General features: G+C 52.1%; 1 protein-coding gene across 5 annotated transcripts in view; it reads right to left on the bottom strand.

The window, feature by feature from the left end:
* The window catches only part of LOC109447863 (microtubule cross-linking factor 2), a 91447-nt gene that overhangs the window by 20294 nt on the left and 51872 nt on the right, over positions 1–19281 (bottom strand). For 3 of the 5 annotated variants that reach the window (XM_074317773.2, XM_074317776.2, XM_074317775.2), the window contains 7 exons: positions 18621–18725; positions 17491–17658; positions 15677–15928; positions 14780–14851; positions 13798–13868; positions 11146–12484; positions 300–8436 (listed from right to left, as the gene is read on the bottom strand). In XM_074317773.2, coding sequence (XP_074173874.2) covers positions 8284–8436; positions 11146–12484; positions 13798–13868; positions 14780–14851; positions 15677–15928; positions 17491–17658; positions 18621–18725 — 2160 coding nt within the window. In that variant the 3' untranslated portion in view covers positions 300–8283. Of the gene's footprint in view, positions 1–299; positions 8437–11145; positions 12485–13797; positions 13869–14779; positions 14852–15676; positions 15929–17490; positions 17659–18620; positions 18726–19281 lie in introns of those variants that run through there. The other 2 variants (XM_074317774.2, XM_088789144.1) reach the window with 2 other exon arrangements.

Genomic DNA, 19281 nt, shown 5'->3' with positions numbered 1-19281 from the left:
TCTAATGTGTCCTTTTTTTTCCATTATAAAGTCCTTTGTAGAAAAGTTCAATTCCATTTTTGAGCACTCTGCATGTTTCTCAGTAGTCCTATCACATTTAGTGGGAGATTCTGAGGCGTCAGCAGCAGGGAATACCTACCTGGTGGCTCCTCCCAAGTGACCCCCAAACCAGTTAGCTGGCTGTGGCATTCCCAGGTCTCCCTCCTTTCCAGGGAACTGGGGGTGGGCTAGAGTCAGGTTTCAAATCTGCTAGGTGCTTTCCCCATCCCACAAGAGAAATCAGAGGCCAAGTCCACGGAAACTGTTCATAATGACATACTTTATTTCCAATCTACAACCATTAAAAACCCTTTGTAAGTTTACACTGTACAGTTATTCTCATGTCAAAATAAGACATGGGGTAGGTGGTAGGGAGAGTTGATGGATAGGACCACAGTTGTCCTAGCACCCAATCCGTCCTGGGAAGGAGCCTTTTGAACACAAGAGCAGGGGAGGAGATGACAGTGAACAGGAGAGGTGGACAATTTGGCCCAAGGATGCCCTTGGTCCCTTCCCTCCTCAAGGCCTTTTCCTGGGGGTCCCCTAGGGCCCACGACTGCAGGACCCTCACCAGAAAACCAGGCTGAGCAGGAAGGGGGCTTCACAGTATTGGTGGGTAATGGGGGGGAAGGCAGGATGGGAAAGGACAGCTTCTGGCTCTCTTCCTCAGTCGCTGGGGGTAGGAGCTGTTTTTTTGGCACAATCTACAAGGTCTCTCCAGAGGTGGGAGGAGGAAAAGGAGGAACTGGGGATTTAGGATTCTTTGCTTGAGGAGTTAGGTTTCTTTCCATTTGAAGAGAGGCTATGAGCCTATGGTGAGGTTTCCAAAGGATAAATAAATGGTCAGGGTCTTTTGACTCCTGCCCCACAGGGCTCCCACCCCCTGCCTGGTTGGCACAATCCTACACAACTTTTTGTAAAACCCAGATAAGTGGGAAAAAGGAGCAGAGCTGGAACCAAGCCAGGGGCAGGGAAAGGAAGAATGTATGCCTTCTTCCTGCCCTCCAGCTTCCAGGAAGAGAATAGTTTTGATTGTTTTATTTTGGGGGGGCAGGTGGGGAGAGTTCCCAGTCTCTCAGGAATGCGGGGGTTGGTGCTTCCCACCTGTTCCTGGTCTGGGGCGGCCTCAGGCCCTCACTGGGCTGCACTAATTGCTAGCATTGGTCAGCAGCGGGCAAACTCATGTTATAGCAGAATCACCCCAGAGGGCTTGTTAAATCCCAGCTTGCTGGGTCCTACCCTGGAAATTTGAATTCTGTAGGTCTTGGGGTAGTGCCAATACTTTGCATTTCTATCAAGTTCCCAGGTGATACTCTAGCTGCTTTGATAACCTCCAAGCACCTCATCTTCAATAAACTGGTGCCCCGAGGCAGTGTCAGGAAACTGGGCCACAGCTGGCAAGGCCCAGCCCTTAGGGGCACCACATATTTGGAAAGCTGCTAGGAATAGTCTTGTGGTGAGTCCCCTGTGCAGAGAAGTAAACTAAGGCACAGAGATCAGGGGCAGAACTAAGAGAGGAGACAGGATACCAGGGACCAGTGAAAAATGATGGTAACACAGGACCCCAAAACACAAGGGGTGCCTGGGGCTCTAGGGATCATTCTGGGGTTCACTATAAAACCATACAACCAGCTTAAGTCAGAGAAGAGGTCTGTGCAGACCTGGGTCAGGTCTCTATAGTCCTGGCTGAGGTTGCTCTTCACGGATATAGTAGTTTGAGTGGAGTCAGAATGGAGCGTGACAAGGAAGCCAGGTCCGACGACCTTGGCCTTTCAAGGATGCTTACAGGAAACCAAAGCTCCTTTCTTTGGGGCCTGGGGTCCAGACTGCTGGTGAAGGGAAGGAAGAGAGGGGATCAGGGTCAACGGGACAGACAAGGGAGGGTCCAAGGAGGGTGAGGGAGGAGTGGGGAGAAGCCCTGGGCAGGGGACTCAGGCCCAGCTTTATGTCCCTTTGGTTCTGGGGACTTTGCAGCAAACTACAAATGCTGTTAACAGGGGTAAAGGTCAGAGCCAGGGTCATCTACAGGTTCTGCCAGGATGAGCTGCTCCGCAGCCAGTGAGGCCCAAGGGAGAGCAGAGAGGATGGTGGGATGTCAAATGGACAGATGGACAAATGACCAGGGAGAGAAGAACCCAAGTCAGGCTGCATCTCCTCCATCAAGGCCATGTAGGACTGGGCAGGGTAGAGGAGGCCAGAATGGGGGTCCCAGGTCCCTCCCACCACACACGCACTGCACTCTCAGTGGAAAATGCTGGAGTCCTTCCAGGAAGCTAGGGACAGAGAAGACCATATGACTCAGGGTGGGACTAGGGGATGTCTTTCTGGGCTGGGGGTGCTGACGCCACCTGAGGTGTTGGGGAAAGGTGTCCCCTTTGGTGTGAGCAAACACGAAATAAAACAGAACCCAGGAAACACCCCCAGAGCTGAAAGCAACCCTCAGAGTGGGGAGACCACAGCTAAGGGCACTTCCCTGATAGTAGGATGGGAATGTGAGCCTGAAAGGCAGTGAGTGGGTGCTGAGGTGACAGAGAAATCCATGGGAGGGGAGCAGGGCTGGGAGGCCGTTTTGGGAGAGCTGAGGGATGGATGCTACAAGTAAGCCCGGGGCCAAGAAGAGGAAAACCTGGCGCTGGGCTAGGGCCACTGGGTCGGCTGGCAGGAACCAGCAGAGAAGAAGAGGCAGGAGGAGGAGAAGCTTTGGGGGAATATGATAAAGGAGAGGATGGGTAAGGTGGGGAGGGAACAGACAGCGCAGAGAGAGGAAGAGGCTCAACCGAGATCACAGAATGGCAGGGTGGTGTCACATTTGCCAATGGGGATGCAGAACCTTCTGGAAGTGAGGAAACCTGGGTTCTGGTCCTGGCTTTGACTCTAGTTTGCTGTGTGACCTTGGGTGAGACACTCCCTTCTCTGAGCCTGATTCCTCATCTAAAAAAGTGAAGAGGTTTGACACAAAAGAACAACGAGCATACAATTCCACTTATATGAGGTACCGAGAATAGGCAAATTCATAGATGGAAAGTAGAAGAGAGGTTAGCAGAGGCTCAGGGCAGGGGGAATGGGTACAATTAGTGGGTACAATTTCAGTTTGGCATGATGAAAAAGTTCTGGAAATGGATATTGGTCATGGTTGCACAACACTGTGAATGTACTTAAAATGGCTAGAATATCAAGTTTTATGTTATGTATATTTTGCCACAATCTTTTAAAAAAAGCGAGGGGGGTTGGTGCAGATGACTTTGCAGCCCCCTTTCTATTCATTAAGACTAGTGAGGGGGGTGAGAAGGGACCCCCAGGGCCAGGTCACTGAGGGTCTGGCCTCCGGACAAGGCGTGTGATCAGACTACTTTACATTTGTGTAGGACCTTACGCTTTTCCAAGGAGACTCGCAGGCAGGGTATTGTATGTGATCCTCACCACAGCCATGTGAGGTAGAAAGACAGTCTCCCCACTTTATAACTGGGGAAACTGAGGCACAGAATAGCCAAATGATCTGAGGCCAAGGTCATTCAAGTTGGTGGCAGTTTGTTATTTTTTTTAAAAAAAATAGTTGCCTGGAAAATATCCTTACACCTTACAGGTTTCCTTGTTGAAACACCAACTGGCTTAGTAGTCTTTCAAGAAAGGACGCATACGATAAATTAGTAGCAGAAAGAGTGGTATCCTGGGGCACGTAAGCTTGCTTCCCGCCTGGAAGATGCAGTTATGGAACCTGATGTGTTTCTCTTTTTACCACGAATGCCAGGAAACTCAAGAGTAAATTTCTTTTTATAACTCTCTTATCTACTTACTTGAAGCACAGTAAAAAAAAAAAAAAAGGTACACTTCGGAAATTCAGTGGCACAGAGTACATTTTAATCGCGTGGTTATGACGATTACATCAGGTCGATTTGGGGAATGATGATTCTTGTTTTTTTGACTTTCTATTTATGTTGTCTTATGAAACTAAGATTTAAAAAGATTCTATTTCTGTTGTAGTATGCCTTTGATTGTAAATGGCCTCTGATGCTTTCTGGAAATTCTCAGGGTTATTAAACCAAATCAGAGCTGGGATGTGGACGAGGTCCCCCTAATTCCCAGCACGGTGCTCTTTTTAAATATAGCATCGTGGTTATTGGTTCAAAGGAAGATGGCCTAATTGGTCAGGGCTGTGAACTCAGTGTGGTCATTGGTGCTCAGCACCTCCCTGGGAGTTTGTGAAATATGCAGGTTCCTGGCCCAGAAAGTATGGGTGGGGCCCAGGAAGCTGCATTTTGGAAAGCTCTCAGAGGATTCTGATGCAAGGGGACCCCAGATCACCCTCTGGGACACACAGATCCAGTGATTCAGGGTGGACTGCTTTCATCTCTGGGTTGGGCAGTGGCACGTTTTGGGTGTCCTGTATCCATACAAACGTCCCCAGTGGGGCAGTGAGTTTGCATAGCAAGCAGGACAGAGTTTGGGCTGGGGAATCCAATGGACCCAGGTTCTAGTCTAGACTCGATGACTTCCCAGTTAGGTGACGAGACCTGAGCCTCAGGTTCCTTATTGGCAAAATGGGAGCACTAACCCCTGTCCTGCCAAGGCTGCCTCCCAGAGTTGTCCCCAAGAGGTTGGGAAAAAATGTGGGATGGAGGAGCGATTTCTAAATAGTAAAGTGCTCTAGGTGGAGAGTGCAGGGGGTCATTATTATTATTATTAACAAAGAGGAAGTGGGAACTTGGGGTGCTGATGAGGCTGGAAGGGGAAGACACTCTGGATGGGAGGGGAGAGGGAGGAAGAGCCTGGAAGTTGGGTGGGCAAGAGGAGAACAGGCTGGGTGATGAAACCGTGAAAGCAAACCGTGAATGGGGGGGGCATGATGGAGCCATGAGGTGATCAGGGTGTAAGAGGGTCAAGTTTTGGGGGCCCTGAACTGTCACCTGGGAGGGCAGCCGGTAGAAGAGCGTCTCGGGAGACTGGGGGGGGGGGGCATTTTGAGTTCATAGAAAGCAAGACCTCTTGGAGGTGTTTTGAAATTGGTCAGCCTTTGCTGTGGAAAAGAATTGGGGCGATGGGGCTGCCAGGGAGAAGGGGAATTGGATTCTGATGCCTTGTGCATACAGGGTCTAAAGCCACTAATGCACCAAAGTGGTAAGATTTTCATTTCAGATACAGACATCATGGCCCCCAGGAAGGTCTAATTTGGCTCTGGAAAGAGGTCTGATATAAGAAACATAAGGTGGCCCAGTTTAGGGTCAACCATGCCAACTGGTCTTCCATTTCCCCCTCACCAAGTGCCAACACCATGGACCCAAGCCTAGATCTAGAGCTGTAGTGGATTAAGACCCCAGGGTTCCTCGCGACTTTGGTTGAAGAGAGTAGAGATGGGCAAAAAGGATAGAGGAGGAGGGGAAGGAGGAGGAAAAGGAGGAAGGTGCCAGGAGTAAAAAGGTCGAGGGGGAGTAGGAAGGGAAGAAAGAGAAGGGCAGAGTTCCTTCCTGGGACCCCGATGTTCCAGGGGAATCCCCACTGAGGGTCAGGCAGTTTTCTGCTTTGGGAATGTTACCAAGACTTAAAAGGCATTTGAAGAAACAAACAAACTTAGAAATTACATTCCAAAAGAGTAGAGAGTTTTTACAAACCAATCCCCCCACCCCCCAAAAGAAAACACAACCAGTTACTACTGAAAATGCTAAAAATCAAACCAAATCAATTATTTACAGAAAACGTTTTCAACCCCATCTAGCCCCACGTCCAGAGGCTTCTAAAGGAAGAGTGGTGAGTGAGCTTGCACAGTGGCATGCAGGAAGTAGAAACTGGGACTTTTGAAAACCAAGAGCTGGAGCCTCTGACACGGGCTGGGGGCCAGGCGTCCAGGCGCTGAGACAACAACGGTGGCAAGGACAATCTTGGACGAGGACGATGGTAAGGCTGGGTGGTCCGTAGGCCACAGGGTTCAGGTATCATGAATTTCTCCCCAAGGCTGAGAATGCAGACTCCCTGGCCCTCTGGAGCTTGGGGAGGTGGCAGAAGGCCTCTGGTGGCTTGTAGCCTGTGGTTGTGAATCCCCTCCCCTGGAGGTAACCTTGAAGGGGCCCCTTGACCTCTTGGATGGGAGGGATGCATGCTCTGCCCACACAAGTCACTATGGAACGAGGAAGTGGCTGGTCAGACATGACCCCGATATTCTGTCGATAGGAAATGGAGGTGAAAGACTTTGGGTAACTGGTTCAGGTGACCCTGAAAGGGCAGAACTAGGAGCAGGTGGGAATGCAGAGACATCTCCAGAGTCCTGTGGACAAACTAGAAAAGCTGCTGGCTTTTGGTCTTCCTGATGGGGAATTCCACAGACAAACCATTTCATCCTGGCATTTCCACTCTGAGCCCCCACCAGCTACAGGAGGGCCACATATCTATCTGTGTGTGTGTGTGTGTGTGTGTGTGCGCAACCAAAATGGGTTCACTGGTGTCAAGGGGAGGCCACCTGACACCTCCTTACCACACTGCAATCAGCCACGTTGCAATCCATCTGGTGGCTTGAGCAGCTTGGAATATAGGGAAGGGTGGGCAGTGAAGTTGGGGCTGAGAGAAGAGCCAGGAGAGGCCATAAGGCTAAGGAGAGAGGCTGGTGAAAAGGCTGGCAGGCTGGTGAGAACTCAGGCAGGCTGGCAGACACTCTCAGATCCATGTGCAAAGCTGCAATAAACAACATTCTCGGAGTTCACGCCTGTTTTCCTGCGAATTCTCACGTGGGGAACTTGGCGAGATCTCTGTGCTCTTGACAGAGCCTAAGGACCCACGTTTGACTCATAAAAAAAGGTGTCAGAGGGAGGAAGGAAAATGAGAAGGGAAATGGAGAATGTTTGGGAAGTGGTGACATCGGTCCAGCCCTCCAGCCCGTCAGCGAGCATTTACAGACTGACTGCTGGGTACCGGGCAAGTACCAGGTGTTGAGTGAAAAGCAGTGCTCGGAGGCCAATGGTCAGTGGTGTTGGGGGAGCAAGCTGCAGGACTCCAGCTCTGTTGGGGGACCCCCAAACTTGACCAGGAGACCAGAGCTCGGCTGCTGAGCTGCCTCATCCATATAGGGGAACCCACTCCTGTCCATAGTGTTAGAAACCTTGCGTTGTCCCAGGGGCAAGAATACATGTCTCAACCTGCAATAAATTACCTTAGGGACTTTGGGGTAAATTAAATTATTAAAATAAAGTAAAACCACCTTAAATATTTATAGTAAGAAAAATTAAAATAAACAATATAGGCAAGAAATGTGTTTCTAGGCCCCCGTCTACCGCTGTGTCCTGGGGCGCCAGGCTTTTGGAGTGTTTCCTTCGCCTGGCCTGGCCAGGGAGTCTCTGTGGGGAATACATCTGCCTTCCACCAGCCGCAGGATGTAAACACAGTGGTGATGTGGCGCCCCCTCTAGGGTGCCGTGGAAAGAGGCCCCGTGATCAAGGCAGTGGGGCGTTTGCATTTAGGCATTTATCTGTGCACCAGGTCTTGAGAGAGACTCAACCTATTTCTGTCTTCAAGAAATCTCCTGGGACGGTTGTCACCTTGGCAAGGGAGGCAGTTCCAGTGGCTCCCCGACACCAAGCCCCACACATTCCCACCTCGTCTTCCATCCTTGCTAGATCCGGGCTCTGGGCAGAGAGATCTAAGGCTCTGGGATTCCAAGCAGATATTTGGCCCTGGCTACTGCCCTATCATACCCCCTAGAGTCACAGCGATCCAGAGCAGCAGGGCTGGGAGGAGGAAGAGGCACTGGAGGGAAGGAAGGGTTGGGTATCATGCCCAGCCCAGCTCCACCAGGAACCCCAAGCTGAGCCCTAGGCCAAAGCCTGTTCTTCTCATTGGTGTTTCCTCCCATGAAAGGGGTGTGATTGGCAAGGTACAGCTCTGCCAGCCCTTTCCCTGAGGGGTGTGACCACAAGCGTATCCTTTCCTCAGCTCTTCGGAGAAGTGGATGTGGGTAAAACCAGGCAAGGCCCTCCTTTAGGATCCAGGGATGGGTTCCCAACGGATCTCTCTGGAGATGCTTCCGAAGCCCCATTTTGGTCTTTCTCCCACTCACTGCCTTCCCCTGGGAAGTCGGAGATCGCCACCCAGTGGTCAGCAGGAGACCCTGCTTTACCTGGATGGGAAAGTTGTTCTCTTCACCGTGATGCAGCTCGTGTTCCCCAGGGCGAGGTGATGCAGAGGGCATGGTCCTCCCGTCTGTTGGTTCCCTTCGCCTATCCATGGACTGGGCTGGTTGAGATGGGGAGCTCAGCTGCTCTGTCACTCGCTTGGGGGGACTGCCCTCTCCTCCGCACCCCAGCTGGACTCCGAAGGGTGCAGCCTGCACTTGGATGGAGAGTGGCGGACGGCTGAGCGGGACGGCCGCGCGAAGCAGGAGGTGAGAGACTGGGAGCTACAGTCACAAACAGCATCCTAGGAGGAGGGAGGGAGGAAGTCAGAAGGAGAGAGGAGGCACTGACCACCCAGGGGTTGGATGGCCAGCCAGGCCAGGACTCCGGACTCAGCCCTTACAGCCTGTGTTGCAATTGCAAAACATGAACACTTTTCTGTCACTATGTATGTCTAGATCTCCTTCTTTTTAATAGCTGACTACTATTCCACCAAGTGGAAATACCTTAATTAATTTGTCCAATTCATTTTTGATGTGCATTTAGGTCGTTTTTATTATTTTACTATTACACACACAGGGACAATGGTTAAAAGTGCTGTTATAGAAATAGAATGCTTGGTTCAAATCCCAGCCCTGCTACTTACCAGCTGTGTGACCTTGGATACGTTACTTAAATCTTTGAGCCTTGATTTCCTTCTCTCTAAGATGAGGGACATGATACCTTTCTCAAAGTTGTTGTGAGGGTTAAATCAGATATGATATGGAAAGCGTCGGGCATAGTGCCGATTAAGTACTTAATAAATGTTAGCAATTTTTATTAATAATGCAATACATTTCTTTATACAAAAATATGTTTTCCCACCTCTGTGACTATTTCCACAGGCTACATGCATAGAAATATTGGTCAATGGGTAACATGTACATTTTACATACTGAAAAATATCTGGATCAACTTTAGAATCAACATTCAAAGTACAGCCAACTTTGAACCTTTGTTACTTGATGTAGATGTGGTTATATGGGTGTGATGGTTAATTTTATGCATCAGCTTGACTGGATCTCAGGGTGCCCAGTAGTTGGTGAAACATTATCCTGGGTGTGTCTGTGAGATTAATATTTAAATTGGTAAACTGAGTAAAACAGATTGCCTTCCCTTATGTGGGTGGGCCTTGTCAAATCAGTTGAAGGCCTGAGTAGAACAAAAGTCTGACTTTCCTTGAGCAAGAAACAATTCTTCCTGCTTGATGGTCTTCAAGCTGGGACATGGGCTTTCTTCCTGCCTTCAGACTCAACCTGAAATATCGGCTCTTCTTGAGTCTCAAGGCCTGCCAGCCTTCAGAACGGAACTACAACAGATACATGTGCTATACTGAATGACACAGCTGGCTCTCCTGGTTCTCAGGCATTTGGACTCAGACTGGAACTAAACCATGGACTCTCCTGGGTCTCCAGCCTGCTAACTCACCATGCAGATCTTGGGACTTGTCAGCTCCCATAATCACAGCAACTAATCTGTTATAATACTGGTATAAACCAATTATACACACACACACACACACACACACACACACACACACACACACAGCACCTACTGATTCTGTTTCTCCAGAGAACCCTAATAAAATGGGTATGTTCAGTTTGTGAGAATCTAGTGATCCATATCTTATGATATGCTCATATGTATATTCAATTGAAAAGTTTTTAAAAAGTTAAAAAATAGAAATATGTGAAAGATTTTAAAAAATTCAGCCAGCTGGGTGAGAAGACAGAGAAGAAAAGCACTCACCACACACGGCTGGGGGGTATAGAAACCGGACAAAGTTTTTTAAAAGACAAGTTGGCAACATTTATCAAATACCATTAAAAATGTATATTCTTTTATCCTGTAATCCCATGTCTGCAACTTGAACCTAAGGAAGTAATCTGAAATGTGGAAACATGTTTTTGGACCAAGCTATTCACCATAGAATTACTTATAATAGGGAAAAACTAGAAACCACCTAAACATACAATACATACCAGTGGGCCAATCATAGCCCATCCCAGCTCTGTGCCCCACCCACCCGCAACCCTCACTGAGTACCCCGCACACCACTTGACAGCAACTCCTGACTACACCCAGGGAGTCCACTGGACTCGGGCTGGACCAAAAATGTGGAACTGGGAGACAGGGATTTGAGATAGCCTCTCTCAGGAGCTTGGCCTGGGAGATGTTATAAAACCAGAGCTCAGACAGCCCTCCTGACCATATGCAAATGCAACAGAGAAAGAGAAGAAGGAAGAGGACAGAGAAAATGAAGCTCAAGAGAGAGGAGAGGGAGACAGAGAGAAGCTGCTGAGGCCTTCGGGTCCCGGCCCTCAGGTTCCATGAGATACGCTACCATTTCCCTCTCTGCGATGCTAACTTAAATGCTTTCTTTTACTAATATGCAAATAATTCCCCCATGAAATCTGAAACTGATTATCAGGAGGGGGGAGTGCAGCAAAAGAGTCTCAGAGAAAATGAGAGCACTGAGGCATGGAGGCTTCGTGGGGTGGGATGGGGGGGATGCTGATAAATGTTTAAGAACTAGCTTCCCAGGAGTGAGGGGAGAGGCCCTGACTTGTGGCATTTGCCAGTTTTCATGGTGTAAGCCCTCCCACTGTGGCCAATCTCAGGGTACCAAGGTGATGTCACTGAACACAGAGACACACACACCTGGCTCTCACGAACCACATGAGGCAGCTCTAGCACACCATTGGTGGCGGGAGAGAAGTGAGCACACCCCTTCCCTGTGGGGGATGCTGGCAATCTCTGGGATGTGGTGGCAAAGCAGCTAGTGAAGCCACGCCCATTGCTCGCGGTATTCCGGTCACGTGTCCTTCCATGGGGCCATCCAACCCCCATTCCAGACTAGCACAAAAACTTTTTGAAACACATGAACTACATTCCCTGAGCTGGAAAACCAGAAGAGCTTGGACCTCATAAGCCAACCCGCCTCCCAAGAAAAAGGGCAGCCCCATCCACCTACCTCATTGGGAAGGACCAGGGCTCCATCTCCATCCCGGAGGACACCGTCCTTCCCCACCTGGGGCAGAACAGAGAGTCTGGCTTCCTCACCGCTGCCTGGCTTGGCTGCCTTCTTGTTCAGGATCCTGGCCATGCCCTCCGGCTGATGGTAGCTGGCCGGGGAGAGGGGCTCCGGCTTCTTGGTGCTCTCCTCCCCTGCTGCCGAGGTGGGACTCGGGGCTCGGCCGCACACATTGCGGAAGAACTCCTGCACAAGGCCGTACTTGGGGGGCTCGGGCTTGGCCCGGGCCTCGGACATGCCCAGCTTCCAGACGGACTCCGTGCTCCCCGAGTGCTCGACCACACTGAAGAGGCTGGACAGCCCGTCATTGATGTTCCTCAGTACAGGGCTGTCCCGCGTGGTGGTGGAGCGGGCCCAGGCCGAGCCATTCTGCTTGCCCTGGTGCAGGTTCCACAGGCTGCGGTCCTTGGCGCTGTCCAGCTTGGACACGGAGCGCCGCTGGAGCTTCGGCGAGCCGTACTTGGGCGAGCAGCATGGCCGCTCGATGCGCGAGTGCACCTTGTCCAGGGAGGAGGAGATCTGTTTGCTGCGCACGGACACCAGCGAGGAGCTGCGGGGTGACCAGCTCTTGCCGTGGAGGCTGCTGCGGGGCGGGTCGGTCTGCAGGCCCACGCTGACCGTGCGGATGGTCTGCGTGCCCACGCTGGCCAGGCCCACCGTCTGGCTGGACGTGCTCTTCACTTTCCTCTCCAGCGAGCCCGAGCGCATGGCCTGGCGCACACAGTTGGTGATCTCCTTCATATCGTCGCTCATGTTGCCCGATATCTCCAGGTTGTGCAGGGCTGCTGGGAAGCCCGGCCCGGCAGCCGCGGGGCTGGCCCCTGGGCCCCCGTCCAGGCGCTGCCGTGAGAAGTTGCAGAGCCACCGGCCGTAGGAGCTCTCGGCCAGCCCGTTGGCCTCGGCCGACTCTTTGGGCTTGGCAGTGGTGAAGAGGAAGCCGGGCTCGATGAGGATCTTACCCTCCCTATCGTGGACCACGGGGACGCCCAGGCGCCGGGCCACTGGAGGGCTATAGTACACGCGGATGCCTGTCTTGTCGGGAGCCGTGTAACTGCGCTGCATGTGCCTCCCTGCCGGGTCCTGGCAGGCCAGGGCACCCAGGTGGCTGCAGTCCTGTGGCTGTGCCTGGGCATCCTTCTCTGGGTCCACTGGCTGGGTGCCCACAAAGGCAAACGCAGGGTTATTGGGCAGCTTCTTGCCCCGGGCGGCTTCACCAGCAAGGTAGGGGGAACAGTCAAGCAAACTTTCAAACTCCGACATGGAAGAAACAGATTTGGTCCTAGGAAGCATAGAGGAAAGAAGAGTAGTGTTGGTGGGAGGTAACACCCGCCTAGCCCGCACTCTGGTCTTCCTTCTTGGTCCCTGTGACACGGGGGCAGGGACCACCACCGCCCTGCTCACCTCTTGTGGAAATTTCTCTTGGAGCCCCGCCCCCCATTCCCTCAGCACTCACACCTACACACCCAACACCGCATGCTCTGAGCACCTGCCATTCTCTACCCCAGGGCTTGTTTTCCGACTGCAGGAGCACACGTGGCCTTCACAGAGGAAGCTGGAAACACCACAGCGTGCACACCCCTCAACGCAGCCCTCAGCAAACAATGGGTGGGGTTTGGTGGCTCTTTGGTCCTCGAGTGAGATGACATTGAGTTGCATGCTCCACCCTGGCTCCCAGAGTTCCCCAGGGAAACTGAGCTTGGGTTGCCCTTGGAATAATACCCCCTTTACAGCTGGTTTCCCTTCCCTGTCTCACTTCCAAGTGTTTCCTGGAATCCTCTCCCAAATAAATCATTTGCACACAAACCCTTGTCTCAGGATCTTTGAGATAAGGTCTCAAATCCTTGTCTTTGCTTTTGGGGGAACCCAAACGAAGACTCCACTAAACCTCCAGCACAGAGCTGGCGCTTGTGTTGCCTGATGACTGAAAATGCCAGGCCTGTGTAAGTGCGTCTCACAGGTCAGACCACAGTCCTTCAGGACCTCTAGGAGGCAGCTTCTGTTATCCCCACCAGATAGAGATGTGACATACAGCTCAAGGCCACAGAGCTAGAAACAACGGAGCTGGAATTCAAACCCCACACTTGTCTCCATAGCCCATCCGCCTATCTGGCTTCCGGATGCTCCCATGGCCCCTGGGAGGTTCTGTTGCTCTCACTCCTTTCATGAGTTTCCTAATGGCGGAGACATGGTTCTGAGCCCTCGGGGTCTTCCTGGCCACAGCATAGGGCTGGGCCCAGAGGAGGATGCTCAGTAATCCCAGGAATGGGGGTCCAGCTTGACTCTCCTAATTCCCGGCAGAAGAAGAAAGAACCCCAAGAGGAGTTATACAGTTTCTTTCCCAGCTAGGGTATGTGGGGGCCCCAGTTTTCCATGCCCAGAATCAAACAAATTATAGACAGGAATTCTCATCGCCCCAAGTTCCCCAGCTCCTAAGTAGCATAGAAACCATATCCCCGAGTTCTCCCAGCCCTGCTGAGGTGCAGCGGGAGGCACATTGGGCATGGGAGAGAAGAGAGGCAAAGGGGCGAGGCAGGTGCAGGGTGGAGCAGGGGGCAGGCGTGCAGGGCAGAGTGGGGGAGGGAATGTCAGTACCTCTTTAAGCCAGTTCCCCCAAGCTCAGCTTCAGAAACAGCCTCCTTGTTGTGGATCTTCTCACTGTGTGTCTGTCAAGAGAGACAAGAAGGGTCAGTTTTGGCCACCAGCACCCCCTGAGGGAGCTGACCCTGGACCCCACACGCCTGAGTCTCCTCTTGTCCAGCAGGAATGATGTCAGCAACGATCTAGAATGCCATTGGTCAGTTTCTGGTGACCGTGCCTCTAACCCCGCCTCCATGTGATCTAGGCGTGGCCAATGGGAGCTCTCAGAGAGATCCCCAAGGAAAAGCAGAACCTGTTTAGAACGTAACGTGAATGTGGTGGCAGCACCCAATGGCTGCTGTCCAGTTGGCGGTGACAGCAGTGACCTGAAGCTTCCTGCTCTGGGTTTGTCTCGACCTGGTTCCCAGGACCTGCACCAGTTTTCCGAACCTCCCTTACCAGCCCTCTTGAGCCCCTAATAAAATCCTCTCCTGCCTCAGTTCTCCAGAATCAGTTTTTGTTGCTTGCAACCAAGTTTCCTGACAAAACACCACTTCCTCAGGCTGTCATGAGGTTTACCTGGGACGATGCAAAGGCCCGTCTGTTCACTGTTTGGTTCCTCAGCGTGTTGCTATATGGACAATGTACCTGAGGCTTAGGAGCAAACTTCACCCACGTGACCTAACTGATCTCTGCAATCAGGACTGGGCTAAGGCAGAAAACGTGATTCTCATGTTACCAACGAGGCAGCCGGAGCCCAGAGAGGGAGAGTGACTTGCCCAAGATCACATGGTGATTTAGAGGCAGAGGGTCCTTCACGTGTCCCACACCATAGGCTGGAACCGTGAGGGTAGAGGCCCCAGGGCTGAGGAGCCCAAGGTGTGAGGGCATGACCTGTGGGACAGGTTAGCATCCTCTCTGTCGCATCCCCACAAGTGAGGGATTTTTCAGTGTATCCAGGAATCAAGAAAACAAGAGCGGCCTGTATCCCACTCACCTCTTTCCAGCTGTTGTCCTGCTTCTCCAGGTCTGAGTGCTTCAGGACCCAGGGGTCAGCAGCCTTTTGCAGCTGGGAAACGGCAAAGAGGGCGGTCAGTGGTGAGCAAAGCTGGTGCAGGGCCCCGCTGTGGGCAGAGCCACTCCCCAGGCTCCTCTCTGCAGCCCGGAGGACCCGGATCACGAACTAGGAGCCACCTTCCCAGTGGGTAGCCGCAGCTCTGAGCTACCAACAAGGTGGATTTGGGAAATGATCCTGAAAGTAACCACTTACAGGTACCCTTAAAGATGACATATATCCAATGCTATTGTATACTATTACTGTTGTTACTACTATGTTAATTCATACTACAATCTCTGGAACAGCTAGATCAGCTAAACAGCAGCTGAAACCCACCAGAGTGCTCAGTATGTGCAAAATATCCATACTAGGAACGCTAAACAGCAGTTCAACTGATGTGAACTGCAGTGGGGATAATGGTCAGTGATTGTTTTTCGTTTCCCCTGTCTTTTGGTAGGAGGATTCCCATGGGGAGAATTCCCACCTTGGTTCTTCCCTCTTGGTTCCTAGCTTTTGGCAGGCTCCAAGGAGTGGGCACATGACTCACACCTGGCCAATCAGAGCTTTGTGGAAAAGGAAAACTCTATTGCAATTGCTCAGCTGTGAGGATATGAGCACAAAACTAACCTTGGCTATATTTGAGGAGAGCTTGCTTAATTTAAGAGTAAAGTACAGAGGAAAGCAAGCCTAAGAGACTGGCAGAGAGAAAGACCTCGTCCCTACTGTATTCCCTGAGCACCTAGATCCAGCTATACCTGAAGGAGATCCTACCCCCGTCTCTTCCTACAGTGACTCCCCCTTGTGGCTTGAGCCAGCTTGGGCTGGGACAGGCCTCACCTGGCTCAGGCGGTTCTGCAGCTCCTTTACCTGCTGCTCCACCTGCTGCTTCTCACCCTGGAGCCGCTCCACCAGCTGCAGCTTCTCCTGGCTCCAGTTGCGCTCGCTGATCTGCAGTTGCCGTGTCAGCTCCATGACAGCGCTGTAGGACTCAGCCAGGAGGTGCTGCTGCTCCTCCCGCTCCCTCTGCAGAGCTGCCTTCCAGTCGGGCCCCGCCCGCTCCCCAGCGCCCTTCCCAGCCTTCAGCTCCATCTGCAAAAGGAAGAACAAACTGGGAGCTGGCATCAGGAGTCACCTCTTTTCTACCCTTCTGCCCTGCAGGAAGCCAGCAGGTGGCAGGCGGAGAGAGCTCCTCCCCGGAGGACCCCTAACCTGGGAAGCCTTCACTCACCTTCCCACTCAGAACTAACCTCTCCTCCCAATCAAGGCTTGTGTTCTTCCCACACGCCAAGCTCTGTGCTAACAGCCTTTCAGGCATTAGCTCAGTAACCTCATGCAAACTCGGCAAGATAACTACCATTTTCGGTATTCTGCACAGGAGCTTGAAGAGGTTCAGAGAGGTAGGTTATTTGTCCTAGGTCACACAGCTACAAAATGGCAGAGGTTCTTAGTTAATGCTTGTCATGGTACTTCATCAACTTGTACCAGCGTTATGGATTAGGGTTAGTGGGGGACATGCTCACACAGTAATGTAATGTGTCCAGGAATTACTCCTGCATAATGGCTTTCTCAGCTTCAAATCGCAGGAGGTAAACATGCAACCTCAAGAATCGATGCACCCCACACCCGCCAGGCTGTGGTCTGACATCTTAACTCTCATGGGGCCATTCAGGTTCCCAGTGGGGAGGGACACCTGGAATGGCTGGGTTTGGGAGGGCAGAAGGAGCAGTGGACAGTCGAATGCGCAGATGGGGCAGGAACTGTGAGATCTGCAGGGAGGGTTAGGAGGAGAGAATGGTGGCGCTGGGAAGTCAGAGTCTGTGAGTACAGAGAAGGTGACATCATGGTCATGGGGAGGTGAAGGGGCAGAAGTTTGGGGAGCGAGGGTCATGTCTGTGACTTACTAGCTAGGTGACCTTGGGAAAGAAACAGAACTCCTCTATGCCTGTTTTGTCACTTTTCCAGCAGAGATAACGAGTGTACCCACCTCCAAGGGGTCCATGATGCTCAGGAAAGCAGCCTGCAGCAGTGGCAGGCTGGAGGAAGCTGGGCTCTGCAGAGTTGGGGTGTGGGGTGTGGTGGGGGTCAGAGCATTCTCTCTGAGTGGGAATAAGCCCACCCTCTCACTGAGAAGACCAGAGCAGGGCAGCAACTTGCCTCCAGGTACACAGCAGAGACCAAACCCCCAAAGTTCTGCTTGAGGCTCCTTTGGTCAAGCTGGGTTGTGGGGAGAGAAGTCCCTCAGTTTGAGTGAACAGAACAGAGCCCGGTAGCAGGGGGTTAAGGGATTCTTATGAGGAGAAGAGGGCAAGAATGAAGACAGCAGGCAGCTGGAATCTGGGCGTGTATGTGAAGGACGTTACCAGGTACAGACAGGCACTAAGTGTTTTTGGCCTCACCTGTGAGCCGATGGTGCAGCCGAGGTGCCTTTGATGCCCCCATGCCCTTTGGTCAATCCCTTACCTTCCTTCCCAGCTCTGTAACTCCCAGTTCCCACTGTTTCTGGTACCCTTGCTGTGTGACTCTAGGCAAGTCTCTTGCCTTCTCGGGATCACAAGGTGAGGTTCTTATGCTTCTAGAAGCATGCTTTGGACATCCTGCTCCCAAATCTGACAGCCGAAGGGGTAGATGTCTCTGACAGGTGGGAGACTCACCTGGGCGGTGTGGCTCTTGAGCTCTGCCCGCTCCGTCTCCCAGGTGGCCTTGGCCTTGGCAAACTGCTGCTGAAGCTCAGTCAGACCACGGCGCTCATCCCGGAGCAGCCAGCACAGCTCCTTCAGTGTCACCTTCATGTCAGCCAGTGTCTTGATGTACTCGTTGGGCTGCAGACGGGGGCAAGACCTGGGTCAGGAGCTTTTTGAGGGGCAGGGAGGGGAGCCTGGGCTGGGAGCACTCACCCAGAGTCCAGCCCAGGACTCTACCAGGCCTCGGGCAAGTCCCTCAACTTCTCGGATTATCTCATCCATGCAGTCTCAGCCCCGAGTTTTCTGAGCTGAGTCATCTCCGTCCTGGCCACCTCCTAGGCTGACCGTGCGTCCCAGCTTCACACAGTTACAGCAATAATTACTCAGCCTAAATCTAAGCTGAGCCCTGGCTTCTTCGAGGCCCTGCAACACCAAGGCCCTGGATCCATCTCCTTTCTCAGGATCTGCCTCTCTGACCCACCATGGGCCAGATAAGGAGTCTGAACCATGGAGCCTCCCTGATTGCCTGAATGGGCCCAATCTTCTCTCCTTGGCCCAGGACCTGTTTCCCACCCGTTCCCATTGTTGCGCCCCTAGGAACCTGACTCTATTGCTTTCTCTATCCTATGGCTTGATTTGAGGGTTTTTACTCCAGACCATAAGGCCCCTCTTCATGATCCCGGCCTGGGGTCCTTCCCCCAACTATGTACATCCCAAGATGCAGCCAATCCAACAATACCTTGCCACACCTCTGTACCCACAGTTCTCTTGGTCCAGAATGGCCTTTCCCCTTTCTCTATTAGGTAAATTCCTACTTATCCTTCAAAATTCACCACCTATGACCGCTTCTCTGTGATACCGTCCACTATACTCCAAACAGAATTAATTGCTCTCTTGCCTGTGACAGTCCATCATCTGGCCCTCTGTCACTGCCCTGGGATGACCTATGTGGCCCACAGCACTGAGCACCGGGGCCAGTGACCAGGCAATAACCTCTGCAGCTCCAGTGCCGAGTGCAAATGAAGGTGGCAGGAAGTGATCACGAAACAGACAAAGGAACAAAGGGATCGGACAGCACTGGGAGTAGGCTGAGAACAAACCGTGTTTTGGGTCCAGCTGTCCCCCGTGCAGGTCTTGTTGTCAGAATGCTGGGCGTTTAATTCCTCTTCCTCCATTAGCAGGTACAGCTCCTTCATGCTATTTACCTATTTTTAAAAAACCACACTCAACAGGGGGTGGCAGGGCATCATGCCTGGGGGTCTGACCCTCAGGGGGATGGGATTCAGGTTAGTGGCCCAGACAGATATGGGACTATATAGCCAATCAGGAAGAAAGAATGGGGTTTATGGTGCAGGACGGACCAAAGGCACCCAGCTGGGCACTGATTTTCCAACATTTGACTTTGGCACCCTGGGTGCCGTCTAGGCTGAGGAGCAGAGCTGGAGAGTCAGGCCCTTCTGTGCTCCCACCATCTCTCCCGCCAAAAGGACCATGAAGCATCCCTGAGAGCTATTCATAAATGACCATGTTGTCAGGCTGGGTCAAGGTAGGCAGCGTGGCTGCAATATAAGGGCCACAGGCACCCCTATAATTACAGAAAGGAGAACCAAAGGTTTGGGTAGACAGAAGGAGATTTCCTGGGAGGCAGGGTTTGCTGCTGATGGAACCTGATTAGAAGTCCAGGGCCAACCAAGGAGACCGGGTACTAGTTCAGAACAGGAAAGCATTAGAAGGAAGCCGCTTTCTGACTCGGGTGCACTT

The sequence above is a fragment of the Rhinolophus sinicus genome, chromosome 13 (genome assembly GCF_057876585.1).
Source record: "Rhinolophus sinicus isolate RSI-liver-muscle chromosome 13, RSI-T2T, whole genome shotgun sequence".
NCBI lineage: Eukaryota > Metazoa > Chordata > Mammalia > Chiroptera > Rhinolophidae > Rhinolophus > Rhinolophus sinicus.
This window is presented reverse-complemented; position numbering and strand designations above follow the sequence as displayed.